At 31.4% G+C, this 22,489-nt stretch overlaps 1 protein-coding gene across 1 annotated transcript in view; it reads left to right on the top strand.

The window, feature by feature from the left end:
* The first annotated feature begins 3,192 nt into the window (after positions 1-3,192).
* The window catches only part of LOC139519739 (protein mono-ADP-ribosyltransferase PARP6-like), a 44,397-nt gene continuing 25,100 nt past the window's right edge, over positions 3,193-22,489 (top strand). The window contains exons 1-12 of the mRNA XM_071311983.1: positions 3,193-3,366; positions 12,746-12,841; positions 13,661-13,750; positions 14,827-14,987; positions 16,007-16,101; positions 17,323-17,386; positions 17,653-17,743; positions 18,159-18,228; positions 18,617-18,715; positions 19,403-19,552; positions 20,614-20,872; positions 21,844-21,939. Of these exons, the coding sequence (XP_071168084.1) occupies positions 3,279-3,366; positions 12,746-12,841; positions 13,661-13,750; positions 14,827-14,987; positions 16,007-16,101; positions 17,323-17,386; positions 17,653-17,743; positions 18,159-18,228; positions 18,617-18,715; positions 19,403-19,552; positions 20,614-20,872; positions 21,844-21,939 (1,359 nt within the window). The 5' untranslated portion in view covers positions 3,193-3,278. The remainder of the gene's footprint in view (positions 3,367-12,745; positions 12,842-13,660; positions 13,751-14,826; positions 14,988-16,006; positions 16,102-17,322; positions 17,387-17,652; positions 17,744-18,158; positions 18,229-18,616; positions 18,716-19,402; positions 19,553-20,613; positions 20,873-21,843; positions 21,940-22,489) is intronic.

Below are 22,489 nucleotides of genomic sequence, written 5' to 3'. Positions count from 1 at the left end.
ATTTTTGTAAAAGATAACTAAGATTTATGAAAAATGGTTAAAAATTGACTCTAAAGGGCAATAACTCCTTAAGGGGTCAACTGACCATTTCAGTCATATTCACTTATTTTTAGGTCTTACTTTGCTGAACATTTTTGCTGTTTACAGTTTATCTCTACCTATAATAATATTCATGATAATAACCAAAAACAGCAAAATTTCCTTAAAATTTCCAATTCAGGGGCAGCAACCCAACAACGGGTTGTCCGATTCATCTGAAAATTTCAGGGCAGATAGATCTTGACCTGATAATCAATTTTACCACTGTCAGATTTGCTCTAAAGTTTTAGTTAAAAGCCAAAAACTGCATTTGACCCCTATGTTCTATTTTTTTAGCAATGACGACCATGTTTGTTGATAGATCAAAACTTCTGATACAATTTATAAACCAGATACCCTAAGGAACATTCAGTTAAATTTTGGAAGTATTTTGCCTAGTAGTTTCAGAGGAGAAGATTCTTGAAATAGTTTACAACGACAGACGACGACAGACGCCAAGTGATGGCATAAGCTCACTTAGCCCTTCGGGCCAGGTGAGCTAAAAATGTCAAAACAGACACAGGCATAGCGAACTTGTAGTGACATATAAACACCATAAGATGGCGCCAAATGAACATCACAATCCAAAAAGGGAAAATTAACAAAAGGAAATGAAAAATCGTTGCTTTTAGCATATATTTTAGTGTGGAGTTTCCTGTTTAAAATCGAAATATTATATTTGATTTATTTAAAGTAAGTTTCTTAGGTAAATTTCCGCAGTATATTGAGAAAATTCTTCATTATTTAACAAAAAAATATCATCAATGTAACGGTAAATGTTGTTGACTTTATCAATTAAATGCATTTTAGATGGGTCTTTACCAAGTTTGGTTATAAACTGTGATTCATAACAGTACAAAAACAAGTCTGCTATAAAAGGGGAACAATAAGTGCCCAAAGGAATGCCTACAACCTGTCCATAAACTTTGTTGCTGAAACATACATAAATATTATCAAGGAGAAAATTACCAGCTTCAATCACCTCATGACACCTCCAGTAAGAATATCTAGCATATTTACATTTCTCATTAGAGAAGAAGGCTTTAAATTAGTTGCAGCAAATTTTTTGCATTCAGATTTATCAAATGACCATTTAAATTATTTTAATTTAAAAATAGAAAAACTTTTGTTTGATTCATGCATGTTCTGATTTAATCAATATATACATTGTACATGTATATGTGTATGAAAAAAACTTGATTAACAGTTTGAAAGTAAACTAATTATAGCTTAATTCAATCAAATTGTGTAAGATATTTAATTCAACTGGTCCACATCATAATAAGTAATAGGGCATGTAGGGGTTAACTGGGTTAAGGGAAAAAAGACAGATAAGTTAATTTTTTTTGCTATGACGAACAAAATTTGTAAAACAAAAGTTTTGCTTTATTCTAAAAAAACAAACTTGTTGCTCTGTATTGGAATAGTTTTCAGAACTTTCTTCTGCTTATTTAAGGCGATAGAAATTTTGAGCATCAAAATAAAATAGAGAATGTCTACATTATCATTGACTTTATACAAAAAATACCACCTTTTAGAACATTTTATTCAGTAGCGGATCCAGAAGGGAGCATAGGGGGCATACAACCCCCTTTTTTTCAATTAAGACTTTAAAATGATTAATCACACTGGCGGATCTAGAAATTTTCATAAGTGGGGCCCACTGACTGCCTAAGAGGGGGGCCGCTCCAGTCACACTTCAGTGATTCCCTATATAAGCAAGCAAATTTTTTCACAAAAAGGGGGGGGCCTCGGGTCCCCCCTAAATCCGCATCTGAATCAGACCACTGTGTACAAGTTTGATAACATTTAGTTTAGTAATATAAAGTTAAAGAACATGAAGAACAGAAACCAACTTTGAGATGGACAGACTGACGGACGGAAGGACAGACGTTCATACATACAGAAAAAGACATGATTAAAACATAATTAAATACCCCCTCCTCTGTGGAGGGGGCATAAAATCTATTTTATTATCGTGTCACATATTGCTTGGCATACATATTATACAATGATATTAAAAACTAATAGAACCACAGGCCCTTGTTTCTGTCTGGGAGGGATCATGTCGACTGTAAATCTTACATCGACAGAAACAAGTGCCTGTGAATAGAACAATAAAAACCCAGCGGTATCTATTTGGTTTCACATTGCACAAATCAAAAAAGTAAATATTATTAGAAATTCAACAACACTTTAATTTTTTTTTTATTTTTCAGATTAAGTAATTTAAACTATGTCATGTGTGTGATAGACTGATAGCAAGGATTTGTTTAGTAAGACTTACTATATATACAAATCCTTGGTGATAGTATTTTCAACATGAATAAAATAAAAGATAAAATAAAATAAATAAAAAAAATATTATAATCTCTACAGAGTGGAGTGGGTGCAAATTGTGTGTTCTACAATTTTTTTTTTACACAATTATCGATTTAAACTTTAAATTACAGCATATATTCATACCGGTCTACTCGACTTTTATAGTAATTTAGTAAACAATTTGAAGATGAAGAGAAAACTGATATTCCCTCACCAGAAAATTAATTGTCGTACGCTAAATATATCTTAAAGTGGTCGTAACATTCATAATCTTTTGTGTTTTAAACTCGTTCTCGGTATTAAAGTTAAAAATTCATATAAATGTGTAAAGAAAATACTTACCCAGTTTATAGCAGCCATTTGTGTTGTCAACAAGGAAGCTACCATTTGAAGATTAGGGGCTAGTAGGTATTTTAAAAACAAGACAAGACATGAGTTTTGGGTCATAAAAAGGAAATAAGATAATTTTTGTAAATAAAGGTCAGGACTGAAAAAAAATAATAATAAAATGGCATGACAGAGACTACAATTAAACAGAAAAAAGCAGGACATTTATTTTTATCCTATCCCCCCTAAATATCAAATGGTACCTCCTTAAAGAAAAAGGCTGACCTAATGCTAATCCACAAAACGAAAATATTTTAAAATCGTGTTGAAAAAACAGTCTGCTGATAATTTTAATTTTTTTTTTAAATCAAATATTTTGGTTCCCAGGAGGCCGATTTTTGGAACAAAGTTATAGGTACGAGCAAGACTATTCCTTAGATCCAGATTCCAATCTATTGAGACTTTTACTGTACCCATTTCAAAGGGAGATTATAATTTATTTACATTGCACAACTTATTTCGGTGTAAAGAATCATCTATATCTAAGGAGGATGTCCTTATCTGCAAGAAAGCAGAAATTCGTCGAAGATGCTAATGCAGCTAAAGAGCTTTGCAATACAAACTCTCTGCCCTTTGGAGGTATTTCTATGACATTCTCAGATGAAAATTATGAAAGCTTTTCCCCAAAGTCGTTTACCAGCTTACTTTCGTTTTAATTTCATTGTTTGTATTTTCTACAGGTTTAACACAACACGAAACATGGGGAGTAGCTCCTTGTATGAGTAACTGTGTGATGAAAGAGATTATGTTGCCCTGAAAAATGACACTTTATAATAAAAAAACTAAACCACTTTCACAAGATTTTCAAACTAAATCTCAGTGGCTAGTTTAACAATCAGATTTATAGTGTTATTGTGAATGATGGTCTCTATCTTTAAATCAGTTTCACTCACCATTTACCACATCTAAACCTAAAAAATTATCTCACATTTTTGATCTAAGAGCATTTAAAATCAACAACACACACATATGAAATGCAGTGATCAGGAAGGACGTGCGCCTATAGCGCATATCGACCAGAAATGGCGCATAAAGTAACAAATGTAAACGCCCACGTGGCGCAGGATATTTTTCACTTCGTTTTGAAGCATTTAGATATTGTCAATTGGATTTCCGATCATGTTCCGTGCCGCCATGTGTATGCATACCTGTCAACTGACCCGTATTCTGCGGGTGTGACCCGAGATTTTCACAATTCTGAGGGATCACCCGGAACACCCGCCGGGTCATTGAAATAACCCGGGAATTCAGAAGATGACCCGATTTCACCCGTATTTCTTAGCCTTGAGATTGATTTCATAAGTAATATTCCTTTGAAATACCGGCAAATTCGTAATTCTTCCATGAACAGGAAGTTCATCTAGCTATGTAAACTGTCAAATTAAGTGACCAATTAAGTGCATGGCTTCACTTGACAGCTTTGGTGTCAAACACACTGTTAATTAACACCAATTACCTTAGCTTTAGGTTGTAAATAAATTGCACCATGTGGTTTACAAACTGAACTAGAGTTACTTCCCCTTATTTGTCACCATTCAAAATTATTCCTTATATTTACTTTTTATGGGTGAAAAAGATTAAATCATAAAAATATAAAATTCAAATACATATTTCATTATTTTTATACCTTTATACAATTTTTTTTTAAAAGTTGAAAATTATTTTTTACATTTATACTTCCTTTAACTGTATTACTATATTTTATCATAGTCTAATTTCCTTGTTAAATGAAAAAATAATATGGATAAAGGCTACATAGTCAATAGTCTCAAACATTAAAGAATTATATTAAATTCTAGTGTTTGATGATTGTAGTACTTTTTCTCAAAAAGTAAAGCACATAAGACTGAGTTACACAAAATAATAAAAATCTTTAAAATTGCAATGAAATAATATTTAATAAGATTTAAAATGACTTAACAAACTGAAAGTGCATTGATGTTTTGGTATCTTTGATATACATTATAAGAAAATGTACCATAAATACTAAAATTCAGCTCGAAAAAGTTTGTACGTGTTATGACCTGAGATTTGATTCTTCATTAATGCAGGTCATGACCTGCATTTTCATCATCACAGGTTGACAGGTATGGTGTATGTAACCAACTGTGTAATGTTCCTCCAATGCTAGGAGCATCTATATATTTTTGGGATGTTTCGGGTGTTTTCCCTTGGTAATAAAAGAACCATGTGGTATATCTGATTACCTGAAAAATGTAATTGACCATCATTCATCATGTTCATGATATAATTTTTTATAAACAACTTTAAATTTGTGAAATTTGGCTATTACAAACAAGATTTATCTCTAATTATAATCTTAGTTTAGCTTGCTATTATTTTGATTGAAAAACCCCATAGCTGTTTTATGACTAAACTTTTTTCTCCATAAAAGGCACTTAACTGTTCTTGTCATTTTTTGGTCTTTGGCTAGTTTTGACATTTTGTGAACATAACTTCAGTGAATTGTTGTTTTGTTCTATCAATTCATGATCTGATGATACTCTCTACTATTATTCTTGTCATTGTGATGAAGTAATAATAATACAGAAAAGCAGAGGAAATGCCAGAAACGTCGGTCCTCTAATACTGAACGTCTGGAAACAGTATGGTGTCGACGAAGACCCAAATTTAATGTAAAAAAACACATACAAGTACAAGGCAACAGTAACAGTTTAAACATTGTAAATAAAGGTTATCTTAAATATTGTCCTGTTTGGAAGAAGTTATTGTATATTCGTTGAAATTGAAATTACAAAATCACATGAACAATATCCATGACATTGTTTAAAATCATAAACGTAAGTACCACCACCTCTGCTGAAATATACACTTTTATTTTTATACCCCCGCTTTAAAAAAGGGGGGGTATACTGTTTTACCTCTGTCTGTTCTTCCGTCAGTCCGTCCTTCACATGAATATTTTTCGTCACATTTTTCTCAGGAACTACAATACAAGAATTTCTGAAATTTGGTTTCAGGGTTTATCTCAGTCAGCTATACCCTGTGATGTGTTTTCAGATTGATCACTTGACAACTTCCTGTTTACCGAACACTTGTATGATTTTACACATGATAGCCAAGTTGAAAATTTTCGTCACATTTTTCTCAGGAACTACAATACAAGGATTTCTGAAATTTGGTTTCAGGATTTATATAAGTCAGCTATACCGTGTGATGCATTTTCAGATTCATCACTTGACAACTTCCTGTTTACCGAACACTTGCATATTTTTACACTATTAATATTATCCACTTGCGGCGGGGGTATCATCAGTTCGCAGCTCACAGTTTCACTTGTTTTTTCTGTAGTCAATTCAAATGGCCCACTCATTTGACAACATGGCCCTTTATTTTTTAAAATGGCCCATTGAATTTATTTTTGAGGGGCCCTTGGCCCATAGAGAAAAATTCCTTCCAGATCGCTGAAATGATGCAAATCTATATCAATTTGTGAACTTAGAGCATTAAAGTCAACAACACACACATATGAAATGATGCAAATCTATATCACAGACAACCCTGTCTGTATGTTTATAGACATTTACAATAAACAGATGAAATAGGAGTGCCAGGAAAATAGTTAAACTTGGTATATATGATTCAATCTACAACAATCTCATTGGGAAAAGGTTGTAAAGGGGAAGAGTTTAATTTTTAAAGTTGATGTTTTATATTTTTTTTCCATTTTGGTCCAGTAAAATAATGAGCTGATCTAGAAATATCTTAATCATTACTGCATCGAATGCCTAATAATTAAATAAAATCATCTTCATTACTGCATCAAATGCCCAATAACTAAATAAAATCACCAAGAATTGAAAGACCCAGAAAGAAGTCTCTTAGATATTTCTTAATGAACAATAACTATTAACATGATTAAGAGATCATAATTTTTATTGATATGATAAAAAGTACCAATCCAACATGCATCGTTTAAGGAAGCTCGCTTGTCATGTTTTGGAATTTTGGTCGGATTTTTCAGAATTCTCTGGTTTTATCCATTTGAATGCCTTAACAAATTTTGCCCGGTGACCCTCTTGTTTCTTTTTATAATTCTTTAACATGTATAATGCTAAACTGTCTGTTAAAGTCTTTTTTTCATAGTTTTTGAACACTTAAACTTGTCAATGATAAAGCTATGAAAAGTCAAGAGAGAACATTTTCCTGCCAAAATTTCAATGGTTAATATCTCGAAAAAAAGCATGGTGACCTATATATTTTTTTTGCTTTTTTGCTTCCTTTATTAATCCACTATCAATATATGCTAGTGTTTTGAAAAGTTAATTATTTTGAAACTGAGCAGCCAACTCCCTTAAGTTTTATTTCCTCCTTATTTATATCAAGATACAAAAAATAACATGAATCAAGGATGATTCCACTATATAGTTTAGGGCCGCTAAGCGGCCCTTAAATCGGCCAGCGGCCCCAACAAATTGTACATGAAAATGAATTCCCAATTCAGGAAAATAAAATAAAAATCGATATTTCCGGTAAAGTTTCTGTCACCGATTAAGGCAACTGTAATTTCTCATAGTTAGTTGTCAAAATGTTTTAAAATCTGGATAAGAATGCTGTGAACGATAGCATTTTATTAACAACGATTTAAATATGTCAACATGTGGCAAACAATTTTAGCAGCCGAATTCAAATGATTAATATGTTTTGGTAGTATTCGATCTTGTAAAAGCAGATCTCCCAGCAGGTTGATAAAAATGGGTGTCAAAGCAGACCTCGACAGAGAGCAAATTCAAATTTTGATATAACATTGATGGATAAAGTTTGGGCACCGATCTCGTAATAGCAGATCGCCCAGCAGAGCCGCTTATATGATATGATGAAAACTTATTTTGTAAAAGAAATTATTTCCTCGAAAGACAAAAGTTTGAGCGTTTTGTGAAAATAATGTTGATGATAGACCATTCATGAAATACGATGTCATCATTATGGAACTATTTCAAAAGTTTTAAAGATGATCCAAATAATTTTAAAGAACACTGGTTCAATGCTTTAAATATCTTATCAATTAAGTATATTATGAACTTTTGTAATTGCTTTTCTGAATTCGACAATTGACCAGTTCAATTTTAAATCCATTTGAATCAAGGTAAATTTATAGAGATGACATGCTGTTGAAAAGATACCCGATGAATGATTTTTTCCAGTGGTTTATGTTAGCTGAAATATATGTTTTTTGTAATAGGCCTACGTAACTATAGCTAACAGGGCCGTAACTACCTATGAGGCAGGGGAGGCAACTGCCTCCCCTGAATTTTCTGCACCATTTTTTTTTTAAAGTAATAAAATGAAATATTGACAATATGTACAAGAAGAACTTGAATTTATATCATAAACAACACAAGTTTACAGTTTGAACAGTGTTATCATGATACATAATATATCTGTCATTGTCTGGATTTTTGATTGATAGTGAACCGTTTCAGTATTTGTTTTATTTTTATTTTTTCGTGTGGCCGTCCGTCTGTTATTCAGTATTCGTACGAGAACACATATGAAACTTTGCTTTCGACAATTTTGAATAAAACCTAACTATTCACATTTATTTAGGGGCTCAATTAAGCAGAGGAAATTCACTTTGTATTGTGATTCTTTTATGATATCGGAAATTCGTTACCGGCTGAATCAGCTGTTGGATCATTTTTTTAACATCTCCTGATCATACTAGAACATTATGGTCAATGCCTTAGTTACTTAGTTAAACACTCCCATTCGTTGTAGCAGGGACTTTCTATACTAAGTATATACTAGTATAGAAAGTCCCTGGTTGTAGTTTATACATGTCTGTCCAGCTTTCAACAATATTGAAATTCAAGGTCCTCAATAAAAAAAAATATCTTGCGTTCTATGATCTTGCTTTATATGTTTTTTTAACTTACCAGTTCGATTTCTTACAAAAATATTAATAATTGTTTGCATAAAAATTGCTTCCAGGATCCAGCAATACTGATGTTTCTTAAAGAAAGGAAATCGAAGAAAAACGGGTTATTTTTACGGCCACCGATTTTATTAAGAACAAGAATGTGTCCAAAGTACACGGATGCCCCACTCGCACTATCATTTTCCATGTTCAATGGACCGTGAAAATGGGTAAAAAATATAATTAGGCATTAAAATTAAAAAGATCATATCATAGGGAACATTTGTACTAAGTTTCAAGTTGATTGGACTTCAACTTCATCAAAAACTACCTTGACCAAAAACTTTAACCTGAAACTCGCACTTTCATTTTCTATGTTCAGTACCGTGAAATAGGGGTCAAAAGTTTAATTTGTCTTTAAAATTAGAAAGATCATATCATAAGGAACATATGTACTAAGTTTCAAGTTGATTGGACTTCAGCTTCATCAAAAACTACCTTGACCAAAAACTTTAACCTGAAGCGGGACAGACGGACGAACGAACGGACGAAAAGACGGACGGACGAACGGGCGCACAGACCAGAAAACATAATGCCCCTCTACTATCGTAGGTGGGGCATAAAAATATCCGCGGTCACATTGTATTTAATGTTAATAATTATAGGTCAAAGTACGGCATTCAAGACGTAGCCCTTGCTCAACCCGAACTGCAATCTATGATTGTTTTTGCATAAAATTGCTTCCAGGTTCAAGCAATACTGATGTTTCTTAAAGTATGGAAATCGAAGGAAAGCAGGTAGTTTTTAACCATTTTACTGAGAGAGAAAAAAAATCGGCGGATCTAGGGGGACTCAATCGGCGGCCCCCAAACCCCTGCCTCCCCTGAATTCGAACCCTAGTTACGGCCCTGGGCTAAGGTGATATTCATGTAATAACAGTAGCCCATCCATAATTATTCAAAATGTTACAACTTACATGAACATCAGTGTACAGGTTCAACTTAATAATATACATTTTCCGTTTTTACAAGAAAATAATGTTATTTCGTCTTAGATTTTATGCTTAAAAAATTCCCAATTAGAATAAAATTCCCAATTTGATGTTCATGGGACCCATTTGAAAACACCTGGAATCATCCCTGTGAATCCTAGACTCATCAAAAACTATTGGGACTCACCATTTCTAAAAGTGATGAGGACTCACCATGAAAAATTCCTAGCGAGAACCCTGTAAGATAGTGATTGCCATTAACACCTCATCTGATCTGTAAACAAAATCTATGACTGTTGCCCTAACATACATGTATGCATGTTCATTCCCAGCCATGTTCGCCGCCTGTTATGTTTTCACCCTAAATGTTCACATGGTTTATTGTTGAATACATTTCTTATCATCTTTAAAGTAAGTTAATTTTTATACGACCGCAAATTTTGAAAAAATTTTCGTCGTATATTGCTATCACGTTGGCGTCGGCGTCGGCGTCGTCGTCCGTCGTCCGAATACTTTTAGTTTTCGCACTCTAACTGTAGTAAAAGTGAATAGAAATCTATGAAATTTTAACACAAGGTTTATGACCATAAAAGGAAGGTTGGTATTGATTTTGGGAGTTTTGGTCACAACATTTTAGGAATTAGGGGCCAAAAAGGGCCCAAATAAGCATTTTCTTGGTTTTCGCACAATAACCTTAGGTTAAGTAAATAGAAATCTATGAAATTTAAACACAATGTTTATGACCACAAAAGGAAGGTTGGTATTGATTTTGGGAGTTTAGGACCCAACAGTTTAGGAATTAGGGGCCAAAAAGGGACCCAAATAAGCATTTTTCTTGGTTTTCGCACCATAACGTTAGTATAAGTAAATACAAATCTATGAAATTTAAACACAAGGCTTATGACCAAAAAAAGGAAGGTTGGTATTGATTTTGGGAGTTTTGGTCCCAACAGTTTAGGAAAAAGGGGCCCAAAGGGTCCAAAATTAAACTTTGTTTGATTTCATCAAAATTGAATAATTGGGGTTCTTTGATATGCCGAATCTAACTGTATATGTAGATTCTCAACTTTTGGTCCCGTTTTCAAATTGGTCTACATTAAGGTCCAAAGGGTCCAAAATTAAACTTAGTTTGATTTTGACAAAAAATGAATCGGTTGGGTTCTTTGATATGTTGAATCTAAAAATGTACTTAGATTCTTGATTATTGAAGTTTTTTGGTCCAGTTTTCAAATTGGTCTACATTAAGGTCCAAAGGGTCCAAAATTAAACTTTGTTTGATTTCATCAAAAATTGAATCCTTGGGGTTCTTTGATATGCCAAATCTAACTGTGTATGTAGATTCTTCATTTTTGGTCCTGTTTTCAAATTTCAAATTCTACATTAAAGTCCAAAGGGTCCAAAATTAAACTAAGTTTGATTTTAACAAAAATTGAATTCTTGGGCCTCTTTGATATGCTGAATCTAAACATGTACTTAGATTTTTGATTATGGGCCCAGTTTTCAAGTTGGTCCAAATCAGGATCTAAAATTATTATATTAAGTATTGTGCAATAGCAAGTCTTTTCAATTGCACAGTATTGTGCAATGGCAAGAAATATCTAATTGCACAATATTGTGAAATAGCAAATTTTTTTTTAATTAGAGTTATCTTTCTTTGTCCAGAATAGTAAGCAAGAAATATCCTATTGCACAATATTGTGCAATAGCAAGAATTTTTTTTAATTGGAGTTATCTTTCTTTGTCCAGAATCAACTTAAATCTTTGTTATATACAATATACAATGTATATACACTTTTTACTACCAACTGATAAATTTAAATAATCTTTACCATTCAGTGATAACAAGCAGTTTTTTTACATCTTAATATTTTATGATGTATTTAAATGAGTAGTTATTGTTGCAAACTCCATTAGAAATTTGAATTGATATCAGTTTTGAAAAAGGGAAACGGGGATGTGAAAAAAAAGGGGGGGGGTTAAATTTTTCTCATTTCAGATTTCATAAATAAAAAGAAAATTTCTTCAAACATTTTTTTGAGAGGATTAATATTCAACAGCATAGTGAATTGCTCAAAGGCAAAAAAAACCTTTTAAGTTCATTAGACCACATTCATTCTGTGTCAGAAACCTATGCTGTGTCAACTATTTAATTTTAGATTTAAAAAGTTTGAAGAAGAAATCTTTAATTGATTTGTAAAATCTTGGCATTTGTTTTGTGTAAAAAAAAACCATGTAATGTCAAAAATTTGATCACAATCCAAATTCAGAGCTGTATCATGCTTGAATGTTTTGTCCATACTTGCCCCAACTGTTCAGGGTTCGACCTCTGCGGTCGTATAAAGCTGCGCCCTGCGGAGCACCTGGTTTTGTTTTGTTTTAAAATAAAGTGACATTTTAAAAAATATATGTATACAGTGGAGTCTCTGGTGTGGATACAAGTCAAATCAGCACCCGGTCAAATCGGCACCCATAGAAAAAGTCAAATCAACACCTGGTTAAATCTAGATCTAGTCAAATCGGCAGCTATTTTATATTTCTGGAACTCCCTAAACAGGGGGTTCCCTAATTTTGAACACCAATAACCATGATTATATAAAACCTGCAGGGTGAAAGCATACAATTACATACAGAAAATTTTATGAAATAGTCTGCTATAAAAGGCCACGAAATGACAAAGTAAAACAATTCAAAAGAGAAAACTAAATGCTCACCAAATATTGTTAGTGTACAGAAGTTTTAACAACTGTCATAAACTAGGAAAGAAGATTAGCTACATGTATCTACAAAAGCATGTACATGTTTAGCCCACCGTTTTCGTCAGAAAAATCCTGTACCTAGTCAGGAATAAGGCAGCTGCTTTCCACTTCTTCAGAATGATAGTGGATAGCAGTATCATCATAAATAATAAAAATTGAATAATTCCTCTTCATACATTTACATATACATGATATAGCAAACAGTGGAACAAGTTGAATTTGGATGATTTATGAAGGAAGTTGTGGCATTATACCTCTAACATGGTGTCAAAAGGGAAGTAACTCTTGATAAAATTGATTTAATAGATTCAACTTTATACTGTTATTTTTCAGATTTTTCCATCTCTGAATCCACCATTTCATTTGCTGTTACCTTGGAAACACCTAGATTTGAAAAATGTACAATTTGCGTAACAGATGACTATCCAGGTAAATTATTAGCATCATTTTAAATGGGGTCAATGGGGGATCCTCCCGGATCCAGCTTACTGTTTTGACATGTAAGTGAGCAATTCTCATTTTTTTTTGTAATTTCTTGTGTCCCGCTAGACTTCATTTCCCATTTTCACGGAACAATAATTTGACTTTCACATGACACGCTTACATAAAATCGGCAATCCTGCATCACGCTTAGACCCCAATGAGACCCACTATAAACGATTTATCACGATTTTCTACAATGGGAAACGTGAAATGTGATATGGACAGCAATTATGTTTGAACATATTCCTGTTCTTCAGATGACATGCATGTCTATCATGTCTATGTTAAAATTTCATTTAATGCAAATACGGTCATATACAATTCAACCTTTATTAACTTTCCTATAGGATTTTGGAAAATGTCCGTTACACTAGAAGGAAAAATCATTTCAGATAGCATCATTTACAAGCAATATACATGTATACATGCATCATATTGATGCTTAAAGGTCTGTAGCAGAACACTGAAGTTGGTTCATCATGCTCATATCCAGACAGTGTACTAAGGATTCAAATGTTTCATTTCTTTCTAACCTCTGTAACATCAAAGTAAACAGTAGAACTTATGAATGACTAGAAACTTCATTTTGACCTTAATCACAAGTCGTAATCAGCCTCAATTCAAACATTCAGAAAAAGGTCCATCCACCCCTCAGTGTAAAGGAAAAGACAGAGAATGACACATTGTTTTTAACATGGTGAAAATGATTTAGTAGACAATTTGACCACTAATATTTAAATAATATGTACCATACTTATATTTCAGAAAATACCTTTATTTGTAAATTTGGAGAGAAAGAGGAGACAGAGATAATAAACAGCACAATACCAGTAATAATTGTCAAACTACATAATGGTTAGTACTCTTAAACTAGGTCAAACTACATCATGGTTAGTACTCTTAAACTAGGTCAAACTACATCATGGTTAGTACTCTTAAACTGGGTCAAACTACATCATGGTTAGTACTCTTAAACTGGGTCAAACTACATAATGGTTAGTACTCTTAAACTAGGTCAAACTACATCATGGTTAGTACTCTTAAACTAGGTCAAACTACATCATGGTTAGTACTCTTAAACTAGGTCAAACTACATCATGGTTAGTACTCTTAAACTAGGTCAAACTACATCATGGTTAGTACTCTTAAACTAGGTCAAACTACATCATGACTAGTACTCTTAAACTGGGTCAAACTACATAATGGTTAGTACTCTTAAACTGGGTCAAACTACATGATGGTTAGTACTCTTAAACTAGGTCAAACTACATAATGGTTAGTACTCTTAAACTAGGTCAAACTACATAATGGTTAGTACTCTAAAACTGGGTCAAACTACATCATGGTTAGTACTCTTAAAGTGGGTCAAACTACATAATGGTTAGTACTCTTAAACTGGGTCAAACTACATAATGGTTAGTACTCTTAATCTGGATCAAACTACATCATGGTTAGTACCCTTAAACTGGGTCAAACTACATAATGGTTAGTACTCTTAATCTGGATCAAACTACATCATGGTTAGTACCCTTAAACTGGGTCAAACTACATAATGGTTAGTACTCTTAAACTGGGTCAAACTACATAATGGTTAGTATTCTTAAACTGGGTCAAACTACATAATGGTTAGTACTCTTAAACTGGGTCAAACTACATAATGGTTAGTACTCTTAAACTGGGGATTTATAATTTTGAGGATACCTAATTTTACAGATTGAAGAACAAAATTAATGAACTTTTATTTTAATAATTATCAGTTACATATCTTCTAAATCACAAAATATTGTTGGTTTATAGGGTTATTTTAATTCAAGTTTCAGATATGATGTAATTATTCTTTTTAAATATCATTTCTTGTGATATTTTTATTTTTTGTAATGAGTATAATGTACTATTATAAACCATGAAATTGATCTTCTGTTTAAATTTAGATTTAACCAGCCCTCTGGAGACGATGAGTCAGTCATCATTGTCTGTCCCTCCCTCTACACAGAGATCCATCAGTATGGAGTCTTCAGGTTCTAGTTATATGGACTGTAAATCTACTGTGTCCAGTGAATCGGAAGAAGAAGATATGGATTACTATTATAAGGTATGTAGATTTATCTCTGCTCTGAATGATACATGTAGTCATGCATTCTTCACTCAAAACCGTTTAGCCTTACTTCGTTAAACACATATGTTTAAGATTTGAAATGTTGAGTTTACCAAGTGGCCTTGTGGTCTTTATCATTTGCAGTATAATTCTCGTACTCTGTCTAGCAATTCAACCAGTAAAAACTCTGTAATTGGTGTGTTGAGCACGCATTTTGTACTTCAAGAACTAAGTAAAGTTTTATGACTGAAAGGCCAGAAATACTAACAGTAGAACATAGATATTTGGTACACATTTACATCAAAATTCTTGAATCAATTTAGTTTAATTTTACACATATTTACCTTGTCCACTTATTATTAACTTTAATAACTTCCAGTCTTCATTTATTATTTGTTATATGAACCTCTTACATGTATATGGTGTACCATAATTGTTTATTCACATAATATATATATATTGAACAAGTTATTTGTTCATATTCACTTGAAAAATCTTGTTATACGTTTGTTTTGTCTGTGTTTCTGTGTTTCTATTTATTCCATGAAATTTTTATTGGATTTTTCTCAGAGTTCCATATTCAGTCTTTTTTTGTTTTAGAAAAATTTGCTTCATGTGTGCATCACTGTATGATGTGTTTTCATGTTCATAACTCATTAACTTCCTGCTTACCAAATAAGAGCAATTGTTTACAGTTCAACCTTTTTTTACTGATAACTTTTAGATTGTCAAATTTTGCCAATATTTCAATTTCAGATATACGAGTTAACTTATAAAAAAGTAAACATTTCCCCTGATAAAATGATACATAGATACATTTTGTCATTTTAAGCAATTGAGAGCAAGAGAAAAGTGTAAGACGAGAAATCAATCACAAAGAATTTCAAGGGAGGTATTTTTTTCCCCAGGATAACACCCATGACCGCTTTGAGAATGTTAGATCATTTTATAATACATGAAGGGTCGCCGTTTTGTAGCATTTCATTTAGATTTAGACCAAAGTATTTTTGTTACAGGAAGAAGGTAGTGTTGGTCAGAAAATTAGTCCTGTTTTGGAAAAAGATATGGAAAAATTAGTAGAATTGTATGGAGAAGCAGCTATATCATACAGGTAATTATTCTTAAAAAGACTTAATGAAAATTTGTCAACAAAACTATGTAGTTTAAATGCTGATAGATGTATGACATACATAATTCACAAGACATTTTGAGTACTGTGAAAGTACTTTAATATTTGGGTATCAATTTTCGTGGTTTGAGCAATATTTACATGTTCGTGGGTTTTTGAATTTCATGGATTTTAGTTTTCTAAAAAAATATAATTGAAAAATTAAAGCCTTTAGAAACAAAGATTACAAATATTCTGGATTTAGTAAATTGCAAAGTAAACATTGACCTGCGTAAATTGTAGTGATAACACTAATTAGCCCATGAAAAAGTGATCAACAGATTTCAGACCATCAAAGGTGTTAATTAGTCCTTAAACATGTCACCTGAAGAAAACAGTAACATACACAAATGCTATAAACGTATCTTAAATTGTCAAAAAATTCTTATCAAAATCAAGCCCAGCATAAAATTATAATTTCCAATATGTACGAGAACTATGAGGATATAAAATGAACACTTTATCATACTAGCATATCAATATCGGAAATCTGACTTTCATCGATCAAAAATATTTTTTGAGACAATTAAAAGATAAAAAATTGTAGTTTAGGCTATTAAAGATTAAATCGGTATAATCCTGCATGTGGTTGTAGTTCTGTGACTGCTATTAAAGTATTCTCAGATTTGGCGTTATTCAATATATTCTACATATCAGTAGTCAAACCTACCGATGGATCTGTCCATGTCTTGATTCAATGGACAATGGTTGTTTTATTTCGTTGGACACTTAAATTCGTGGATAAAGTCATCCACGAAATCCACGAAAATTGGTACCCCACAAATAAAAGTACTTTTACAGTAATTGATTGATTAATGCTTCATGTTTCATCTATAAATTGTCTTATTTTCAACGATTTATAAAGTATATATAATAAAAACTTATTTGATATCTTAAAGGATGAACATGCTCTTTTTTTGCAGATCATTGAAAAAGAAAGATCAAATTTGTCCTCATTTTGTCTAAATGACATTGAAACACAGATTTATCACCCTTTATCTTGTAATTAGACATTTTCCCCACTATGAACACTCAAATTTAAAAATATAGTTAGCATGCTTAGCTAATGTTATTGTTAATATACTTTCTGTGTCATTTTGGTCTCTTGTGGAGAGTTGTCTCATTGGCAAAAAAATTGAATTATTTCTATCTATATATTTCCAGATTACTAGATGCCATAGATGAGATAGATATACAGATTAATCTACCACTTAGTTCTATTATTGATGTAAGTAACATTTTATGATGATTCATTTATTCTGATATTCACATCATTTAAACTGGTTGTGACAGATGGAAAAATTTTGATAACATCTGCATCAAAAGCCTTTGAAGCAAGATATAGTGATCCTTTATTCCATACAACTCTTTGACAGAAACTTCTTATTTTAGTAAAAGACATTATTCAATGCAAAATTTCAAAAATATTTTTTCAATATTTCTTTTTTTTATTAGACTTGCAGATAACATTTACATATTTTATATTTTTTGCAGGCCTCTGTAGCAGAAGCATGGAAACTTAATAAGGAAGAACCATTAAGTGTTTGTCTTCATCTGTCATATACAAATTATCTCGACATACCGAGTAAGTTTTATCAACATATTTGAATAAAAATATAAATCAATTATCTTACATTATTTCATTAGCTTACAGATGTTTTACTTGAAGAATATAAATAATTAGCTATAGGTAGCGGTATAACCAAGAAAATAAAGTAGCACATTTTGTTTTGGTCATTTCATCATCATATTTACAACTCTGCTTCCTAAACTGAAGTTTTCACAAATTCTATGTATAACTGAAGTGTATCAATACTTTTTTATGGCATTTGTGGCCTTTTTCCTAGTATGGCTATAAATTTTTCAATTTAATGAAAAGCTGCTGTATAAATAGCACATACCGGTACTTTCCATTGAAGACTCATGCTTATAAGAATTACATTTCGATTCATTCACGATACATTCACGTGTTCATACTAACTTATTCTTTATTTTGCAAGGTCCTCCAAAAGTGGAAGTTTTTCAGACATCTAGAAATGAAAAGAATGGGATTTCAAGTCAGATGAAAAAGTAAGTTCCTGTCTTGTACATACAATGTATATTGAAAAAAGTTATTACATGTGTATATATAAATTATTTTTATTTTTCACTAGAATATATTAATTATATTTGGCAGTTATTTATAAATAATTACATTTATTTATTGCTTTATATTACAACAATTTACTTTTAAATGAGGTAGCAAGAAGCAGTTCTAACAAGACTATTCAAAAAGCAATTACTTTTAGACTTGTTACACAAGTTTATGATATCTTATATTAATAGAAATTTTATTCACAGAACTTTCATAATGTATGTAGTAATTTATAAATTGATGTCTGAATATTGTATATAAGTAATTTACAAATTGATATCTTTATATTGTATATAAGTAATTTACAAATTGATGTCTTTGCAGGGTAATGGAGACTTTTGTATTTCATCAATGGCCTAAAAATAGTAACAGGATGATAGATGAATATCATAAGCGACATGAAATTGTTTTTAACCAAGTAAGGTATGTATTTGAAAAATATGAAGGTAATATTTCCTTAAAAGATTGATAAATATAACTGATACTAATACTTCCAACATCATGATCAAAACATTAAGAAACAAACTCTGAAAAATATGAAAATATATTTACCTGTATTTATAATGACAAAAAAGAACAGATGAGTGGTTTTTAGGATAATGCTTGCTCAAAGATGATCTAAGAGAGAGCCATATCTCTTGCACATTAAAGAAACCCTTGTAGATTTCGAAAAAAAGTAGGCTAATGCCGCTACAAGGCAGCACTCGCACCCAGAAAGTGGAAAGGGATTAATATAAGTTGCAAAACTTGTTTCCCAATCCACTATAAATAAATATGTTTAAACTAAAGATGATGGTTTAGACAGTTTACCTATTGAAATTGAAAAAAGTAACATTATAAATTTTATGTATCTGAAGCACTTTTCTGGAATTTTCTTCATCAGGAATGCTCAAACACAAAAATTGAAAGCATGGGATGTGTAAATACTTGAGAATCAATACAATCAAAAGGGATCTGAATAGATTAGCAAAAACCATCTCTAATAGTATTTATGGACATAAACTTTCCTTTTTTTTTTAATTTAAAAATGCATTTTGTATGGCCTGTTTGATATTGAACAAAATTTACTTGAGTTTATTTCACCTTTAATAATTTGTATATTTGTAACAGTGATGAAGAGGCAGCTTTAATGATTGAGGATAAAGATTTAGCCAGGATTATGGAGATTGGGTTTTCTGCTGAACAAGCTAGAGATGCCCTTATTCTTAGTCGAGGAGATTTTTTAGAGGCTATAAATTATTTATTTGCTAATAAAGATAGGTAAGTTTTTAGATTTTCATGTACATACGTTTGGTTTTATGAGTTACAGAAATTAGCGGAAGGAGGGGGGGGGGAGTATTTTATGCTCTGCCAATGATTGTTTGTCTAATACCATTCAAGTTAAAGTTTTGGGTTCTGGTTTTGGTTAGCTATGATTGGTTGATTGTTCGTACTTCAAGGTCCAGTGATGAATATTTCTCACATGTTCCTGACAAAGTTAACTTTGAAGTTGAGGTCAGTTCAACTTGAAACTTAGTAAACCTGTGCAGTGAAATTTTTAAAATATTGTGGATTCATTTTTGTCGAGCCTTCAACTTTTATTAAAAAAGTGATCCTACTTTCCTTTGTCGTTGTCATTAGCGGCGGCGCCGTCCACAAATAATCTCTGGTAAAAGTTTTTGAAATTTTCTTAAATTACCCTGGATTTGTACCAAACTTGGATAGAAGCTGGTTTATGATCATAAGATAGTATCTAGAAATAAATTTTGAAGAAAAAAAAATCCTGTTTTTTCGTATTTTACTTATATATGGACTTAGTTTTTCTGCCAGGAAACATTACATTCACTCTGTGGTTTAAGTTTTTAGAATTTTAATTACTTTCTTAAACTATCCTGGATTGTACCAAACTTGGACAGAAGCTTGTTTATGATCAAAAGCTAGTATCTAGAGGGAAATTTTGTTAAAAATTTTGTACCTGTTTATCCATATTTTACTTATAAATGGACTTAGTTTTTCTTCCAGTTAATATAACATACAGTCTGCAGTAAAAAAAATTAAAACATTTATTAGATTCATAAACAATGCAGATAACCAAGCAGAGAGATAGTATTGAGTGGAATATTTTATGATTTTTTTTCTCCACATTTTTGTTGAGCCTGTGATTAACAGCAAAAGTAGGCAAGACACTGGGTTCTGTGGAACCCTTACAACCTTTTTTTTAACTTTTTTTTTTTAAGTATATGATTAAAGAATGTTAAAACAATAAATTTGATAGAAAAGTGATGTGTATTTCATGAGATTTATGTAAACATAAATTAAGATCAAATTTTGTTTATCTATAGTTTACAGTCAGATACTACAATAACAAAGAAAGAAGATAAGAAAGTGAAAGAATTAAAAACAACAGAAAGACAGATTTCTGTGCCACATGAAAATAGAAAGAAGAAAAAAATATTTAGACAAATAAGTCATGGCAGTGCTGCTACTAGAAAATCACATGAACTTTCAGAAACAGCTGATTTACATTTAAAACCATCATCCACCTGGTTTGGTAAAAATTCTAAAAGAATTCCTGAACCTGAGTTTGGCTTTCTAGTCCAGGTATGATTTATTATAGATTATAGAATTCCTACCCTAATTAAATCTGTGATCACTTAGAAGATGAGGTTGTAGGTACAAAATTTATAAAACAACTCTGTTTATAGAATAAAGAAGGATTATGGGGCATGAATAGTACATGCACAGCAAAAAAAACAATATGCAAATCAGCAGTGTTTTCATTGCTGTTCGTCATCTTAAAGTCTGATTGAGGTCTTCTGTTAAACCAAAATTTCTTGTAAAAATCAAGTCCCATTCATTCTTTCAGAAAGAAATATATTTAAGATTGTTATAAAACAAGATGTAATATCTTCAGTAAAAATATCTGAAATTATTATGAATATATCAGATGTTCTCAAAAATTTCTTTTCTCAGATATCAGTATTTATTTTTTTGGAACTTTGTCTTACAATTTTGCTTCCTTCTTGAAGCTTCTTGCATTGAATGAAAAACAGATGTCATGAAGGATATTTAAGTGTGACAAACTGAGGTTATGAACATTTTAAAAATATGTAGATAAAAAGATATGTTACTGAAATTGAATGAGTGTTATGATGTCTATTTTATAAGATATAGTATGCTAACATTAACTATCTTATATCTATTTATAGATATTTCAGTATTCTAGACAGAGACTACCAACTTTAAACGAGATCACTATTGTCTATTTATAGATTTTTCAGTATTCCAGACAAGAATTACCAATTTATTGTCTATTTATAGATATTCCAGTATTTCTGACAGAGATTACCAACTTTAAAGAGACCTCCATTGTTTATTTATAGATATTTCAGTATTCCTGACAGAGATTACCAACTTTAAATGAGATCTCTATTGTCTATTTATAGATATTTCAGTATTCCAGACAGAGATTACCAACTTTAAATGAGATCTCTATTGTCTATTTATAGATTTTTCAGTATTCCTGACAGAGATTACCAACTTTAAATGAGATCTCTATTGTCTATTTATAGATTTTTCAGTATTCCCGACAGAGATTACCAACTTTAAATGAGTATTGTGTTGTATGTGATGAACCACATGTCTTTCAAAATGGAGCTATGCTTAAGGTTAGAAATATAACATTTATTAATTATTATTGATGCTTTATAATTATGTATTTTTACTTTATCATAAACAAATTCAACATTGAATGCTCTTAATATTTAGAGGGGTTCTATTGAAATATACAAGGTACTTTGGGTAACCATCTTTAGAAGCAATTTGAGAGTTTCTCAAACACTCTTACTGAATTTAAACACCCACCATAGTACAGATTTTAAAGTGTTTTCCCTGACACTGTCATGTGAGTTTTTTTATACCCATTTTGGTTTATTTTGTTTTTATTTATTTTTATTACCTTTTCTGAATGTTAGGAACTCTTTTATTCTTTGAATAAGATTATTTTTCATCGGTATACAGCTATTGTTAGATTGTTTTCATTCTAGGATAGCACATGTGTGCCCTGTATCAAAAGTGGGACAAGGTCTATATTTAGACTATATCATTCTAGTTATTTTATTTGCTTGGGTTTTTTTTATGAGAGATAACTGACTTTTGTGATTTCATATTTTAATCATTAGGAAAAAAGGAAGAGATAGACCAGATTTAGTTTTTAAA

Source organism: Mytilus edulis, chromosome 4, assembly GCF_963676685.1.
Source record: "Mytilus edulis chromosome 4, xbMytEdul2.2, whole genome shotgun sequence".
Lineage (NCBI taxonomy): Eukaryota > Metazoa > Mollusca > Bivalvia > Mytilida > Mytilidae > Mytilus > Mytilus edulis.
The sequence above is the reverse complement of the archived record's forward strand: the minus strand, read 5'-3'. Positions and strand labels throughout refer to the sequence as shown.